The sequence below is a fragment of the Hemiscyllium ocellatum genome, chromosome 30 (assembly GCF_020745735.1).
Source record: "Hemiscyllium ocellatum isolate sHemOce1 chromosome 30, sHemOce1.pat.X.cur, whole genome shotgun sequence".
NCBI classification, from domain to species: domain Eukaryota; kingdom Metazoa; phylum Chordata; class Chondrichthyes; order Orectolobiformes; family Hemiscylliidae; genus Hemiscyllium; species Hemiscyllium ocellatum.
In genome coordinates, this window is record NC_083430.1 from 28,409,193 (window position 1) to 28,423,953 (window position 14,761).

A 14,761-nucleotide genomic window follows, 5' to 3' on the forward strand; every position below is an offset into this window, starting at 1 on the left:
CACTGTGCCACCGTGCCGCCCAAAGTACTTTTGGGCCAAAGTAGAACAGTGAAAAGGCCAAGGGGAAAGAGATTGTGTTTGCATATGAGGATTGCCAGTGATATGAGACTGGCTAAGTGAAGGTGGCATCATAATCTAAGTCAACATGGAAGAATACAGCTGCAGAAATCTTGACCCATGATCGCCATGAACCTGTCAGATAAGAGAAGCTTGGAAAATGTTACAATTGGCTATTTTTCAATATCCGATTCTCAATCAGATTGTTACGTTGAGACATTAGATGGCAATAATGTATGAGCAATCATGCACTGTTTTACATTTTTGCAACCACAATAACAACGATGGAAAAGGAAACAAAAGACAACTTATTGAATGGGGTATTTAGAGAAGCTTCAGTTATGGTCTCCATATATAAATCAAAGATGGAAGGTGATGGCCCTCTCTTTCCACTGTTATAAAAACGCTGCATGATGAGTGTATGATTGTTATCAATTAATCTAAGCCAACATGGGATTTGCAAGAACTGCCTCCAAGCCACAGTTCATATTCAGTAATTGAAAGTAAATGGTATTCCCCCCTTCCTCTCTTTAACTAAAATAATATGATAACAACTGAATTCCTGTTCATAAAGTTGAATCCAGTTATTTGATTTCTGCCATGTCTTGCAGATGTCTTTCCTTGTTCCTCAGCAAAGGAAGTTATTGCTGGTATGCTGGCCAGTATTTATCCCTCCAGCAGTGTCAACTTGTTTCAAATATGTGAGGACTTGCGTCAAAACCACTATGTTGGACAGGAGCACCCATAGGCAATTAAATCCTCTAAGGGTATTTCTAGATGAATTACTTTTAGTGCACAGTTAGGAGCCACTACCAGTGTATGCTCAGTGACATTAAGGCAATTCTTTCCAATATCTTTTGTTCCCTTTTTTGTTTATGCTCATTCAGACCATTGGTTAGTATGATTACTTTTTCCTCCTCTTCTGTCTTCAACACCCAACAAATCCAAAAATATCTTTATTTACAACTCCAAGAATGGACTTTATAACCCCTTTTGTGGAATTCCAAAACATTTTTCAACTAATAAGTATTTTCAAAATGTGATGGAAATACAGTTGCCAATTTATGCACTACAAATCCAAAAGCCTGTAATGTGATTATTAGATAAAGTCTTGACTCCCTGTACGAACATGCAAACATAGGCTATCAGTACTCCTTTTCTCACACCTTTCTTTCTCTTAAAGTTTTCTTTTATCCCTATATCATCTTTTGTTAACTGTGTGCCATTTTCCTGCTTTCAGCTGAGAATATACTTATTTTAAATACTAGGTTTGACAGAACACAAATAAATGGTGAAGGGATGGAGTAGAGCATTGCTTAATAAAAACTAATGCTGAAATAGCACAAGTTTTTTGAGTGAAGTAAGGAAGATTTATTACCTGTAGTCATGCCTTGTAATGTTAACCTTGGTTATTCTGTAATATAGTTGTAATGTAGTCCAATTCAATTGACATTTTCTAAATATTCTGGATTGATGTTTCAGGCGTAAAGGAAAACCTAGAAGGAAGAGCAGATATAAAATACTAGATGCTACAGATGATCATGAAAGTCTGGAATTGAAGTCTAACTCCAAGCCAGGTATTGGGATGCGGAAGAAACGTTGACGCTGTGACTTTTCAGGGTTCATTGACTTTTTTGCTTTTACTCCTTGAATCTCACCACATCACCACCTAGCACCCTTCATGACAGTAGCAAGATACCTTCACACTCTTAATATTGCACCAAAGCTATTCCCTAGCATGAACCCACTTCACGAAGAGACATTGCCAAGATCTTTTCTCCAGTCACCGAATGATGCAGTATGTTGCAAATCCAGTGTTTACAGACAAGAAACATTTAATTCTTGCAAAGTAATAGAAATTCCAAAGATAAATTGGTTTTGGCATGAACATTTTAACTTTTTTTTAAAGGAATCCCTGTGCCCCATTTGATCTCAGAAAATATGTACATGAACCAGGTCTTAGCAGAGCTGACCCATTGCTGTTGCAGAAGAAAATTCTAAGCACAATGAGTCTGGTGTGCCAGTTCTCTCATCTGCCCTGTTGCAACCTCGACTCAAGAGTAGAGATTTACTGATGTTATGGAGAAGTAGACATTGGGTGCTCACCGCCTTTTCACCTCTATCTGTAATAGCTCAGTCCTTCTGTGCTAATTGCAAAAGCGCTGTGATACTTGGCTTAAATATGTGTATCAAATTCCTAATGTAAATAGCTTTACAGTTTAAATTGCCTTCCTCAGCATCTAAATGACAAGGCATCAAAAGTAGAAGTGTCAGAGATATTCTTCTGAAATTAGAATAAAGGGAGATTTACTCTGCACATGTCCTTACCAGCACAGACATGCTTCTGCATTATCCACAATTATTCCCTTTTGGATACTTTGAATTTCAGGATTTTATAATGTGGTAAATGCTACAATTGGTCAGTTGCCTTTATCAAAGTGGGACCCAGCAATTTGTTCACCTACAGAGAATACAACTTGTGTCTGGGGACCTATGTAATGTGAATGCTTGATGTTCAGTTGGGACAAGGCAGATCAAAATTTTAGAACTAGAAGCTAGAAACTTGAAATAGTAACGCAAATTGCTGGAAAAACTTAGGTTGTGTAGAGACAAAAACACTGTTTCAGGCTGACTATCTTTCATGAGAGTTTGAACTAAGACACACCGGTCTGAACATTCTTTCCTGCCCTTGCCAAAATCACAAGGATATATTCGGGGTGTGTATCTGGAGTTCTCAAACTGCATGAGCAGCAACTACTGGAGTCTGAAACAGTTTCGTGCTCTGCAACATAGTACCTGATCACTCCACCCGATACCCCAATGAGGCAAGCGTATAATCTTCAAATCTCACTGGAGCTCCTAAACCCTCCCCCCCCCCCCCCCCCCCCCTCCACCCCCCAAAGAGTTATTTTACTAACAATAATTAAGATATTGTTTATGTAGTTTTAGCATAGGGATACATCCCAAGGCATTTCTCAGAAATTTAAACAAAAGTTGATGCCACGCCAAGTTAGCAGACATTAGGAGAGTGATTAATGATATTGTGAAGAGATTAGACTTATAGATTCTTGAGAGGAGAGTCGGAGTTTACTTTGCTTCTTTCAGGGCTTGGAGCTGAGACACTTGAGGCACAGCCAATAGCACTGATGTGGAAGAAGAACCAAGTGCTGTACTGGAGGAATACAAAATTCTCAGAAGATTCATGATTCATTCAGCTCATACAGACACAGTAGGCCAAATGCCTCTTTCTGGGCTGTCACATTTCTATGGTGGTTGGACTAGTAGAGTATTATAGAGATGTAGAGGTGAGATTTATTGTATGCGATTTAGATACGTTGTATAGATGAGAAGTTAAAATTTTGAATTTTGGGAAACTCTGAGTCAGTGTAGGTCAAAGAGCACACAGATGTGTGAATGCTACATGGTGTGGGTTGGTGTACAGTCAATTGTATGTTGGATGAATTGACGTTTATGGTGGGTGGAGATCCTGAAATTTTTGAGCAGTGAAGTCTAGGTATGACTGAGGCATACATGAGGGATTCAGCAGTGGATCGAAACAGCATAAAGATAAACATTGTTCCAGGTATGCAATGAGGTGTCTACAGTCGTAGAAACTATTCTTGGAAGTCAAGTAGGTCAACGTGAAATATAAGTCAAGAAAGGAAATGAAATTAGTGAAGATGCAAAGTTTGTGATAGGGACTGAAAATGATAACTTGGAGCCATCAGAAGACACTTGTGTCAGGCCTCCATTACAAAGGCCTTTTATGGATGTACAAAGAGGCATTTCACAGGTATTTCTGGTTCCTTAATTTATCTCAGTTGAGCTGAGAAAATATTTCTGCAGTCCCTCTAACCGGGCCATAAAGGCCTGATCTAAACTGGGTCGAATCCCAGTACAGCTGGGTTCCAACCCATTTAACACTTGCAGCTACCTATGTAAAAACAAAATGGATTTAAATCTAGGATCCTGCTTTTTGAACTAAATTGTATAACACTTTTTGAATAGTCTCTGTTATAAGGCTGCATATAACAACCGGTTGAGCAATTTCTGCAAATGAACTCAATATGTACAATGGATAAGAAAGCATCATTGTTTCACTTTTATTTTTTCATTTTTGTCATAATGTAAGACTTTGAGTTTGGCACATGTAAAAACAATGTGGTATTTTGGTTGTTACTGTAATCTATTCACAAAAATTAAAACAATTTATCAACACACTAGTTTAACTTGTTCAAAGTTTGGAACCTTAAAATTTTGCTTTGTAACTTGAAGATGGTCCTCTTTATATTTTACTTTAACTAATTTTTTGGACTCCAGAGTTAAATGTTCACTTTGTTGATCTATTCTCATTTACTATTGCACAATCCTACTTCAGCTGATCAGCCAATGACAACAAAAAAAATGTCACTAAACCTTATATTTGTATGTGTAATGGAGTTATGCTAATGGTAATATGCAGGTGACTATATTCATGGTTAAAATCTTGGTGCCATACCTATATGACTTGAATTTCTAAATTCCTACTTTCCTTTCTCAAATAGGCAGTATTATCAAACTAATAGCAGTTTCACCAGCAAAAATACCACATAAGCTGTTCTTTGACGGTGATTATGTTTCCTCTCTATTTTGCGGCGTTGCTGATAAATGTTTCATTGCAGTTGGCAGGCTGAAAGCTCCAGCACAGAACACCAGCCTAATGGTTTCAGAATCTGAACTTGACAGTGATGAAGCGATCTTCACCTGGCCAGACAGAGAGAAAGGGAAATTACTGCGAAACCAGAATGGATCAATCCATAATGGCCAAATTGTTGAAAAAACTAAGAAACAAAGGGAAGAAATCCTATAAGTGAAATCTAGCCACCAGACTTGTAGAAGCTATAGAGCTAGGATAGAAGCTGTCTCCCAGTATTATCTCTGCTCAGTAAAATGAAGATTGACCTGAAGCAATAGTGACTACTATGCTGCATGCAGTGTGTCAACCATACCTGCAAAATGAGTCAGTTCAGCATTTAAATGCTTCAACTGCTCATCTTGTTTGAGATTAACAGAATCTGATTTCTCAATTGAAGGTGAGAAAAAGACTTGGGAGAGATATAAATTGGCCAGAAACTGTGGCTGCACTCGATACTTCAGCAATTAACAATCTGCAGGTTTGTGGTTTTGATGCTCTCTTTCCAGTGAGACATCTACTGGAAATCTATTGCACTGCAGCTTAAAATTTTAAAGCCAAAAATGTGATGTGGGAACACACTGGATGTCTTGTGAACTTTAATCATTACCCAACGCTTGGATATGACCACTTCCTTCAGTTCAGCAATTGGATAAATATGCTGAAGTCCATGGAAAACTGAATACTGTGATGCTAAGCATTGTCCTGTGATTCTGGAAATTTTAGTATGAACTTCTACCATTCTCTTTTTAAAGACTTGTAATGCAGGTGAAGACAAAGGGATTTATTGTCTTCACTTGTTTTAGTGAGTTGACTGCAATGCAGAAGTGGCAATGACCCTGGGTTGTTTTAGGTTTGTAAAAATAATTATCACTACTGTATTTTTCTGTTAATATTGGGAATGTGTTGGTTTTATTAGTGTGAAGTGTTGACAGGGTGTTCTTAATTTATTCTTAAATGGGAAGGCACTAATTTGCAATGTTTATTCCCTTCCAATGAATGTAGGTCTGTGTTTGCTGCTCACTTGTTTCTCCATTTTCAAAAAAAATTGTCTTCCTTTTAAATACACTGGCACTTGGGCTTCACATCTTGATACCGGTGAACGATCCAATTGATGGTCATTTAAAATGACAAAGGAATAATGTAATGACCAAGGCATGAGTAACAGTCCCCTATTTAGTGCCTTCCAGGAATAGAAATATTATTTAACTGTCTTTTGAAATATATCTGTTGTACACCAGCAAAACAAATGCTGTGCTACTGATAATTAAATAAAGAAAGGTTTTGAAGGAACTATGTACCTTAATTTAAAAAGGTAAAAAGTTGGAAACTTTAATTACTGGATCAATTCTGGATGATACGTTCAAAAGAAACTTCTGTAAAATTATTTTATTGATTTTATCTGTCAATGTTAACAAGATTGCACTATTAACTTGGCTGATTATTATTTATCAAAATTCAACACAGCGTTATACTGTTACTTTAAAATATCATTAGTTCATTACTTGGAATTGCTATAAGTAAATATTCTAACAATTCTTTCCATTATAATGCACACTACAATGATTCCTGTCAGAAGAATAACGTAAATTTGATTGCTGCTTAAATATGAGTGACATTTTAGAAAAAAATGTGATATTGTCAGAATGAGCGCATCAGGTGTGTTCGTTGATTTTTCAAATGGTTTCCCAATTTAGAGTATCTATTCTCTAAGCTGCTCCATTTATTTAAAAAGAGATGATATGGGTCCATGTTGGACTACAGAATAAATATAATAAGTTACGTGCTGCAGAGCCATCCATAAAGATCCCAGTTCTTGGTGTGTGTGCGTGCTACTGAAATCTTCCCTGTAATTTCCTCTGAGAAGGGACCAGCTATCCAGACATTTCTGCTGGAAAAACCCATCTATTGATTAGACTGATAACTCTAACTGTTTTTGTCTGTTTATGCATAGCAAAAAAGCAACATGAATAAGGTACCAAAAAGGCTGCTGGCATCAATTTAATTGTGTTGCAACATGTTTAATTGATTTCCAGAGATAATCCATGCACAGAGAAAGATACTGTTGCCTATCTATCTATGAATGTTGAGTACAAAAGGAGAATGCCTGGAAATAATGTTTAAGAAGGAAAGAACTTATGATTTTGATGTCCAAAAGTACTTAGTGTCCAATGAAATGGTTTTCAAGTACAGAAACTGTTGTAATATGGGGAATCATGCCAGCCAGTTATACATAGTGATGTGCCACAAACCATGAAATAAATTATCTTTCTTTTCCCAAAGTGGTTTGAGAGATCAGGTGGACTTTTGGTTTAACAATGTACCTAAAAGATGGCATCCCTGTTAGCACTCAGCAGTGTATCGGTATATGTCAGGGTCAATTCTGTACTCATGTCTCGAGCCAAGGTTGGTAACATACGTCCAGTTGTACAAATTTACGTTGGTGGTTCTTTTTGTTTTGAAACACGTTTGTACTTGGACTTGGCACACAGTTGAGGAAAATATCAAAGAAATAGCTAAGAATATGATTCATATGTAATTATCTTTAATTGATCATACTTCGAGCGGTATTGCATCCATAGTTTTTTCAATTCATCCTCTACAAAGTTCTTAAATTGCTTTTCCCCAGGTTTCATTGGTGTTTGAATTGACAATGTTTCATACAAAGGATGAGAGTTTTTGATTAAACTAAGGTGACCATAAGTCAAAATTGCATAATGTTCTTCCATTCGTTTCTCCATCTTCCAACAAATACAGGATTTTCAGACAAATAGATTTAATTTATAATGTAATAATTTTACATCATTAGTACTTATAGTTTAGATATTTCATAACTTCACATGGAAATAAAGGCTTGCGTCTTGTACCTGATGAGGGTAATGAGGTAATCATGAGGTATTCTTAAATACACTGCTTTTGGACCCAGGTACAAAAAAGTAAACTTTCACCAAAAGAGTAACATTTGGAGATTAACTATTCATTTATTAAAGCTAGATAATGACCTTGGAAGATGCAAGCATTGAATATGTCTACGGTTATAGGGAGTGACAACAATTGTATCGTTCACCTTTTCTTGCATAGCATACACTGTTTTGAAATGTTACACTATGCACCAGCATTTGTCACTGTGGAGAATTTTAATAGAGCTCAAGTGTTTTTTTGTTAACTTTGTGAAGTACAAGTCCTGCTTTTAAAACTAAGTGGATGGTTCCTGGTAATAAGCAGCTGATCAGTTGAAGTAAGGATTTTAAAACTTTGACAGTTTGCTTATTTTGTTTGAAGTTTTGTCAATATCTAAAATTTATTTTTTAAAGAGAGCTAAATGTGTTTATTTTGATGTTTAAAAGGTTGACTCCTTCATTGACACAATGTTTAATAGCCAGGTGTCCAAGAAAGTCTGATTGATGTGACATTGTATAATATGGGGAAATAACACCGGAGTAAGGACTCTCTTTCCATTAAAATGGCATCTCAGTGCATTTTCTTTAAGTTTCATTCATTTGTGTTTTTATTCATTCTTAATGTGTTCTTTTCTAATCATGTATGTTATGACCAGACTCTACATACAATTAACAAGTATTCCTGAGGGGACGACAAAGCATTGTCCATTTAATCTCGCTTGTGAGGTGTTAAGCTTATGATGGATAGCTGTAATACAATCTCCATGGAATTTTATATTTTGCCCATTTCATTGTCTGTGTTGATTTTTATTTTTTTAAATATAGACGTGCATCGATATTGTCATATCTAGATGACAATATTTTATTCTATTCCCTAATTCATTTGGATCGTCCATGCAAAGCTTATAAATTATACACTACTATTTGTTGGAAGAAGGAAATACATTTTAACATGCTATTCTGGTACCATTGTCTAAACTTGTGCTAACAAAGCAAATAATCATTTTAAAAGATTTCGATACCAAAGATTGTAATTTTAAGAAATCTGTGGGTTCGTTTGAACGTGATAGTGTTAGCAGAGAAATTCACATTATAAGTGAAGGCCAAATTTCATTACTGTTCCCAACCCTGTATTTCCGTTTCCTGTAATTTTGCACCAGTTATCCATGTTCTTAAGCCTGCTCTTTTTTTAAGTCGGCTTTGACCACAAATTCTCAATTTAACTTCTGTTTGGTATTTTTTTTCAAATCACAATGGACCAACAATTCCTTTCATTGACCACCTGTCAGATGATATTTCTGCTATTTTTAGCTTCTACATGAATACATGACCATTTTATGAGAAATTTTCTTGTCCATAAATCACAAGATGTAGAAGCAGAAGCAGGCATTAAATGGATTGTCTAATCTGGCAATCCTCAACTTCACTTGCCTACCTTTTCCCTGTACCCCTTGATGCCTTACTGTTTGAAAATCCATCTCTCTGCCTTGAATATTCTTAATGACCCTTCCTTAACAGCCCTCTGTGGTTTAAAAAAAACTACAGAAATGAAAATAAATTACTGGAGAAACTCAGCTGGTCTAGCAGCATCTGTGGAGAGAGAAACAAAGTTAATGTTTCAAGTCCAATGACTCTTATTAAGATTAGTGCCTTTGGACTGGAAGTATTAACTCTGTCTGTCTCGCCACAGATGTTGCAAAACCTGTTGGGTTTCTCAAGCACTCTTTATTTCCAATATCCAGCATTTATTGTATTTTGCTTTATTTAAAACTAAAATCACAGATTCACTGCCCTCTGAGAAGAAATTCCTAATTGCCTTTGAACTAAATGGGCAATTCCTTACTAGTCATAGAGTCATACACCACAGAAACAGACCCTCTATCCCAACCCATCTGTGTCAACCAGGTTTCCTAAACCAAACTAGTATTGTTTGCCTGAATTCGGCTTATTTCACTTATTTCTCCCTCAACCTTTCCTATCCAGTTGTAACTTCACTTGTCCTCTACCAAGGCAGCTTGTTCCTTTTTATTTGCACCACCCTCTGTGTGAAAAGATCGCTTCGCACGTCTCTCTTTAAATCCTCCTCTTCCCACTATCCCCCCCCCCCCCCAGCCCCACTGCAGCACCCAACTTCGAACCTATGCCCTATAGTTTTGGACTCCCCATAAATATTCACCGTATCTATGCCCCTCATGATTTTTATAAGCCTCTATAAGATCATTCCCTTCCTCCCCACCCCACACACACAACCCCCCCCCCCAGCTCCCATGCTTCAAGGAGAAAAGTCCTAGCCTTTTCCCAAGTCAAGCCCTTCAATCTTGGTAAAAATCCTAGTAAATTTTTTTTTTAATACCCTTTCCAGTTTAATAGCAATTTAGTACTCTGAAATTATACACTGTAGTCCTAGACTTACCCTCAAGGGCAAACAGCGCTTCTGCATTAAACACTTCAAGTCTCCTGAGACTCTTGTGTTTCGATAAGACCATCACTCATTCTTGTAAACTTCAGTGAGTACTTATCTAACTACTCAACCTCTCTTCATAGGAAATCCCTTTATATCTGGGATGAACCATGTGAACCTTCTTTGGACTACCTACAGTGCCATTAAATTATTTCCTTTTGAGGGGGCCAAAACTCTTTATAGTGTTCCAGGTGTGGTCTAATCAGTACCTTCTATAATTTTAGCAAACCATCCCTATTTTTATACTCCATTTCCTTTGAAATCATGTCAAACATTCCACTTGCCTTCCTCATTAGCTGCTGAACTTGGATACTAGCTTTTTGTGATTCATGCATGAGGACACCCAGATTCTCTGTGCTACACCTTTCTGTAGTCTACTTTCCATTTAAATCACAGTCCGTTTCTCTGTTCTTCCTGCCAAACTGCAAAACCTTACATTTCCTCTCATCATTTTCCATCTGCCAAGATTTTTTTCCACTCATTTTAATTGCCTATTTCCCTCTGCAGACTCTGTATCTGCAATAGTTTTTTTTTCTCTGTAACCTTTGTGGACAGTGTAGTGACTAGCATGCTGGGATGGGACAGAACATTAAACTTGTCCAATCATTATGGCAAAGAATCAGCCTAACCATTAATATCCAAAGATAAAAGACTTCCTCATCTATAAAAATAGATCTTCCTTTACAACTATAGCAAAAACCCAGAGCTTAATGGCAAAGCTGTATCCCATATTCCACCAAGTGAAACACAGAAATACCTAAATGGCTGCATCGATTCCTGTCAAAGTGTAGCACTGGAAAAGCACAGCAGCTCAGGCAGCATTTGAGGAGCAGGAGAATCAATGTTCCAGGCATAAGCTCTTTGTTAGGAATGCCGATTCTCTTGCTCCTCGGATGCTGCCTGACCTGCTATGCTTGTCCAGCACTACACTTTTCCACTCTGATCTCCAGCATCTGCAGTCCTCATTTTCTCTTGCATAGCTTCCTGAGCAGGCATGGCAGAGGATGATTGGAACCAGAAGCTCAAAACATGAGGGGCCAGCCTGAGAACAGTTGCTCACCAACCAGCACAAAAAAGATTGAGATCCTGAGGACTCGTGTGATTCCCAGGTTGTGTTTCCATCAGATCCTCTCTGAAATGCAACAGAGCACACTCATCAAATCACCAAAAAAATCCTCTCATAAGTTCCTACACTTGGCACCTCAGACAACTGATGGCCGGCTTCCTGTACTGCAACGATGGGATCAGCATGACAACTTTTTAAAGAGCAAATTCCAGTGATGGATATTTGAAAATGTGAAGCACTCAAAACATCCATGGACTCTGTGATTCAGCAGTCATTCCAATTCTGAGACCAATGCAGCCACAGCACCAAAGGACTATGAGAGCTCAGAATATTTCCTTAAGGGATAGTGATTTCACCAGAGACTTCAACCAAAGCAAAATTGATGAAGCAATATGCACTGTGGAGGGAATGGGAATTTGCAAAGTGGTTAAACTTCAAAAGCCATGATATGGACATGACACATACCATAAATATGATAAAGTCTCAAAAGCATGGTCTAATCTGCATATAATATTTACAGTTTCTTACGATGATGTAACCTTTACCTTAAATGGTTGAACCTTGTGCTGGGCCAACCATACATGATTTAAGAATTTGTCAAGGAGATCTTTTGAGTTAGAAGAATTTAGAGGTGGAGTGCTGAATCTATAAAAATAGATCTTCCTTTACAACTAAAGCAAAAAGCCAGAGCTTAATGGCAAAGCTGTATCCCATACCCCACCAGGTGAAACACAGAAATACCGAAGTGCCTGCAAGCCTCATAATGAAACTTGATGTATTTCTGGGTACTGAGAACGCAACAATAAAGTGCCACAAGAAGATCTTGGGCCAAATACAGTATAATGATACATCACCAAGGATGGCTGGACTTTGTCCATTTCACCTTGGTTCTAACTGGAGTGATGGCTTCCTCTGAAAACCTGGCATAATATTCAGCAGAGTCAAAGTTGTGGTGGGATGTCACAGTCCATTGAGAGGATAATGATGAGACACTAAAACAGGCTTGAGATTTAAAAAAACTGAAATGTAAAGACCCTATACCAGAGATCAGGGAATTGGCAGAGGGCTCCAAACTGCAATATTTGATTGATATGAGGCAAGTGGCTAAAAAGCAACCACTTCCTAATGCAATTCCTGGAGATGCAAATTATTCATCCACCAAATATTAAGATTGACTGATTATTATCCCTGATGCTAGAGTCACTTCAAATCATCAGCAATAGAAGGGTAGGGTGACAATATTGCAAGCCCCAGCTCTGAATGGGAGATGACTAACATAAGCAGCTTTGTCTGAGGACATGTGGAGTAGGCACACAGATTACAAAATAATGGTAGCAGTTAAGAGGAAAATTTTGAAAAAGTGGGGGGCTTTATTATCATAATTCAAGTTTCATCGAAAAGTTAATTTGCATGATCCTGCTTTACTCGTTCAATAATAGAATACATCAAATGATGTTGATGTCCTCAGTCAATAACCATAACAGCACTCCACCTCTGAATTCTTCTAACTCAAAAAAATCTCCTTGATAACTTGGAATGGTCTCCCCACTGAATAAGGTACCTAGTTGCAGTCCTCTGCTCAGAATCCAGTATAGTTGCACAAATCGACATATGTCCCAATATCAAGAGATGTGAAAACATGGAAAAGGCAGATCCTTAAGTGTTTCAAAGTGGCCAAATGCCTCATCAGCTAATTAGTGAGATGTGTGAATGCATGAATATGATTCCCACTGTCCTTCCATACTTTCTAGCTAAAACAAAGTCAAGTGAACAGGCTTGGCAGAATGAGAAGTGATAAGATTCTGTTGAGCTTGACTCTGTAGTCTGGTTCTGTCAAGAGATGGGGAGTAATTAGAGGTCTTGGCCACTGGTGAAATGCCTTTCCCTTTATCATTCTTTTTCCACTGGTTAGAAGTGGTCAGGCGTGATCTGTTCTGGAAGCGCTGGCAGGTGGAGGTTTCGACAGAGTCTGTGCATGTGTCACAGTGTAATGCAGGTATCCCAAAGCGAGATCAGGGATTAAAGAAACTTGCCCTGAAACAGAAAGATAAATTCCTCTGGATCTTGGTCTGTATTCCTAATGAAAACCATGAAAAGGGGTGGTCTGACAATCTGCTGACCTCACCCTATTAGCTTTAACTAGGAGATGTCTGAAAAACTACCTCAGGGTTAACTGGTTTGTGATGGCTAGGTGTTCATAATGATGTCACTTTTTGATCCTTCAATGATACGAAGAGCCAACACTGTGAAGCAGAAATCTCTTTCTTTTATTCATTCATGATTCACGAAGGTGGTGGAGAGCTTCCTTCTTGAATCACTGCAGTCTATGCACTGCTGAAAGGCCCTAGTGGAACCCAAACTGGACATCACTGAGTAGGTTATTGATGAGTAGGTGCTGCATGATAGCACAGTTGATAACAACTTCTATCACTTTACTGATAATCAAAAGTGGTCTGGGGTGGTAATTGGCTGGTTTGGATTTGTCTGGCTTTTTACGTACAGGGCGTATTTGGGCAATTTTCCACAGTGTCAGGTAGATACCAGTTTTGTCATTACAAAGGAACAGCCTGGCTAGGGGATCAGTAAGCTCTGGAACAAAAGTCCTCAGTGCTATTACCAAAATGTTGTCCATGTTTGACAGCATTTGCAGTACTCAGTGTTTCCAACCATTGCATGATATCCCATGGAGTGAATCGAGTTGGCTAAAGTGTTGCTGGTAAACCACTGGAGGAGGTCAAGATGGATCATCCACTTGGCTCTTCTGGCTGAAGATTGCTGCAAATGCTTCAGCCTTTTTTTTAAACGCTGTGTTGGGTTACTCTATCATTTGAGGTTGAGGATATTTGTGGAACTTCCTCCTGCAGCGAGTTGTTTAATTGTCCACTAGCGTTAATGACTGGAGGTGGCAGGACTGCAGAGCTTATATCTGATTGTAGAATCATGTAATTCTGTCTATCACTTGCTGTTTCTGCTGTTTGGCATGCAAGTTGTTGATAGCTTCATCAGGTTGGCACCTCATTTTTAGGTATGCCTGGTGCTGCTCCTGGCATACCCTCCTGCACTCTCCATTAAACCAAGGTTGATGAAATGGTTGTGAGGGATATGCTGGGCCATCAGGATGATTGTGCTGGAGTATAATTTTTTTATTGCTGATTGCCCATAGCTCCCTATGGACGCCCAGTCAAGTAGCTAGATCTATTTTGAAGACTGTGCCATTTAGCACAGTGATGGTGCCACACAACATGGAGGGTATTCTCAATGCAAAGACAGGACTTTGCCTGCACAGGGACTGTGCTGTGGTCACTCTAACCAATTCTGTCATGGACCGATGCACTTGCAACCAGAAGATTGGTAAGGATAAGGTCAAATATGCTTCTACCTCATGTTGGTTCTCTGACCACCTGCTGCAGACTTAGTCTAGCAGATATGTCCTTTAGGACCTGACCAGCTTATCAGTAGCATAGCTGTCAAGCAACTCTTGGTGGACATTGAAAGCCCCCGTGCTGACTGCGTTTTGTGCCTTTACCATCCTCGGTGTTTTCTCCAAGTGTTTTTCAACATGGAGGAGTACTGATTCATCAGCTGAGGGAGGACAGGAAATGGTA

General features: G+C 38.4%; 1 protein-coding gene across 4 annotated transcripts in view; it reads left to right on the top strand.

The window, feature by feature from the left end:
- Nucleotides 1–6,069, top strand: part of LOC132829960 (dyslexia-associated protein KIAA0319-like protein) — a 109,488-nt gene extending 103,419 nt beyond the window's left edge. For 2 of the 4 annotated variants that reach the window (XM_060847389.1, XM_060847390.1), the window contains 2 exons: nucleotides 1,540–1,634; nucleotides 4,719–6,069. In XM_060847389.1, the coding sequence (XP_060703372.1) occupies nucleotides 1,540–1,634; nucleotides 4,719–4,906 (283 nt within the window). In that variant the 3' untranslated portion in view covers nucleotides 4,907–6,069. The remainder of the gene's footprint in view (nucleotides 1–1,539; nucleotides 1,635–4,718) is intronic. The other 2 variants (XM_060847391.1, XM_060847392.1) reach the window with 2 other exon arrangements.
- The last annotated feature ends 8,692 nt before the right edge of the window (nucleotides 6,070–14,761 follow it).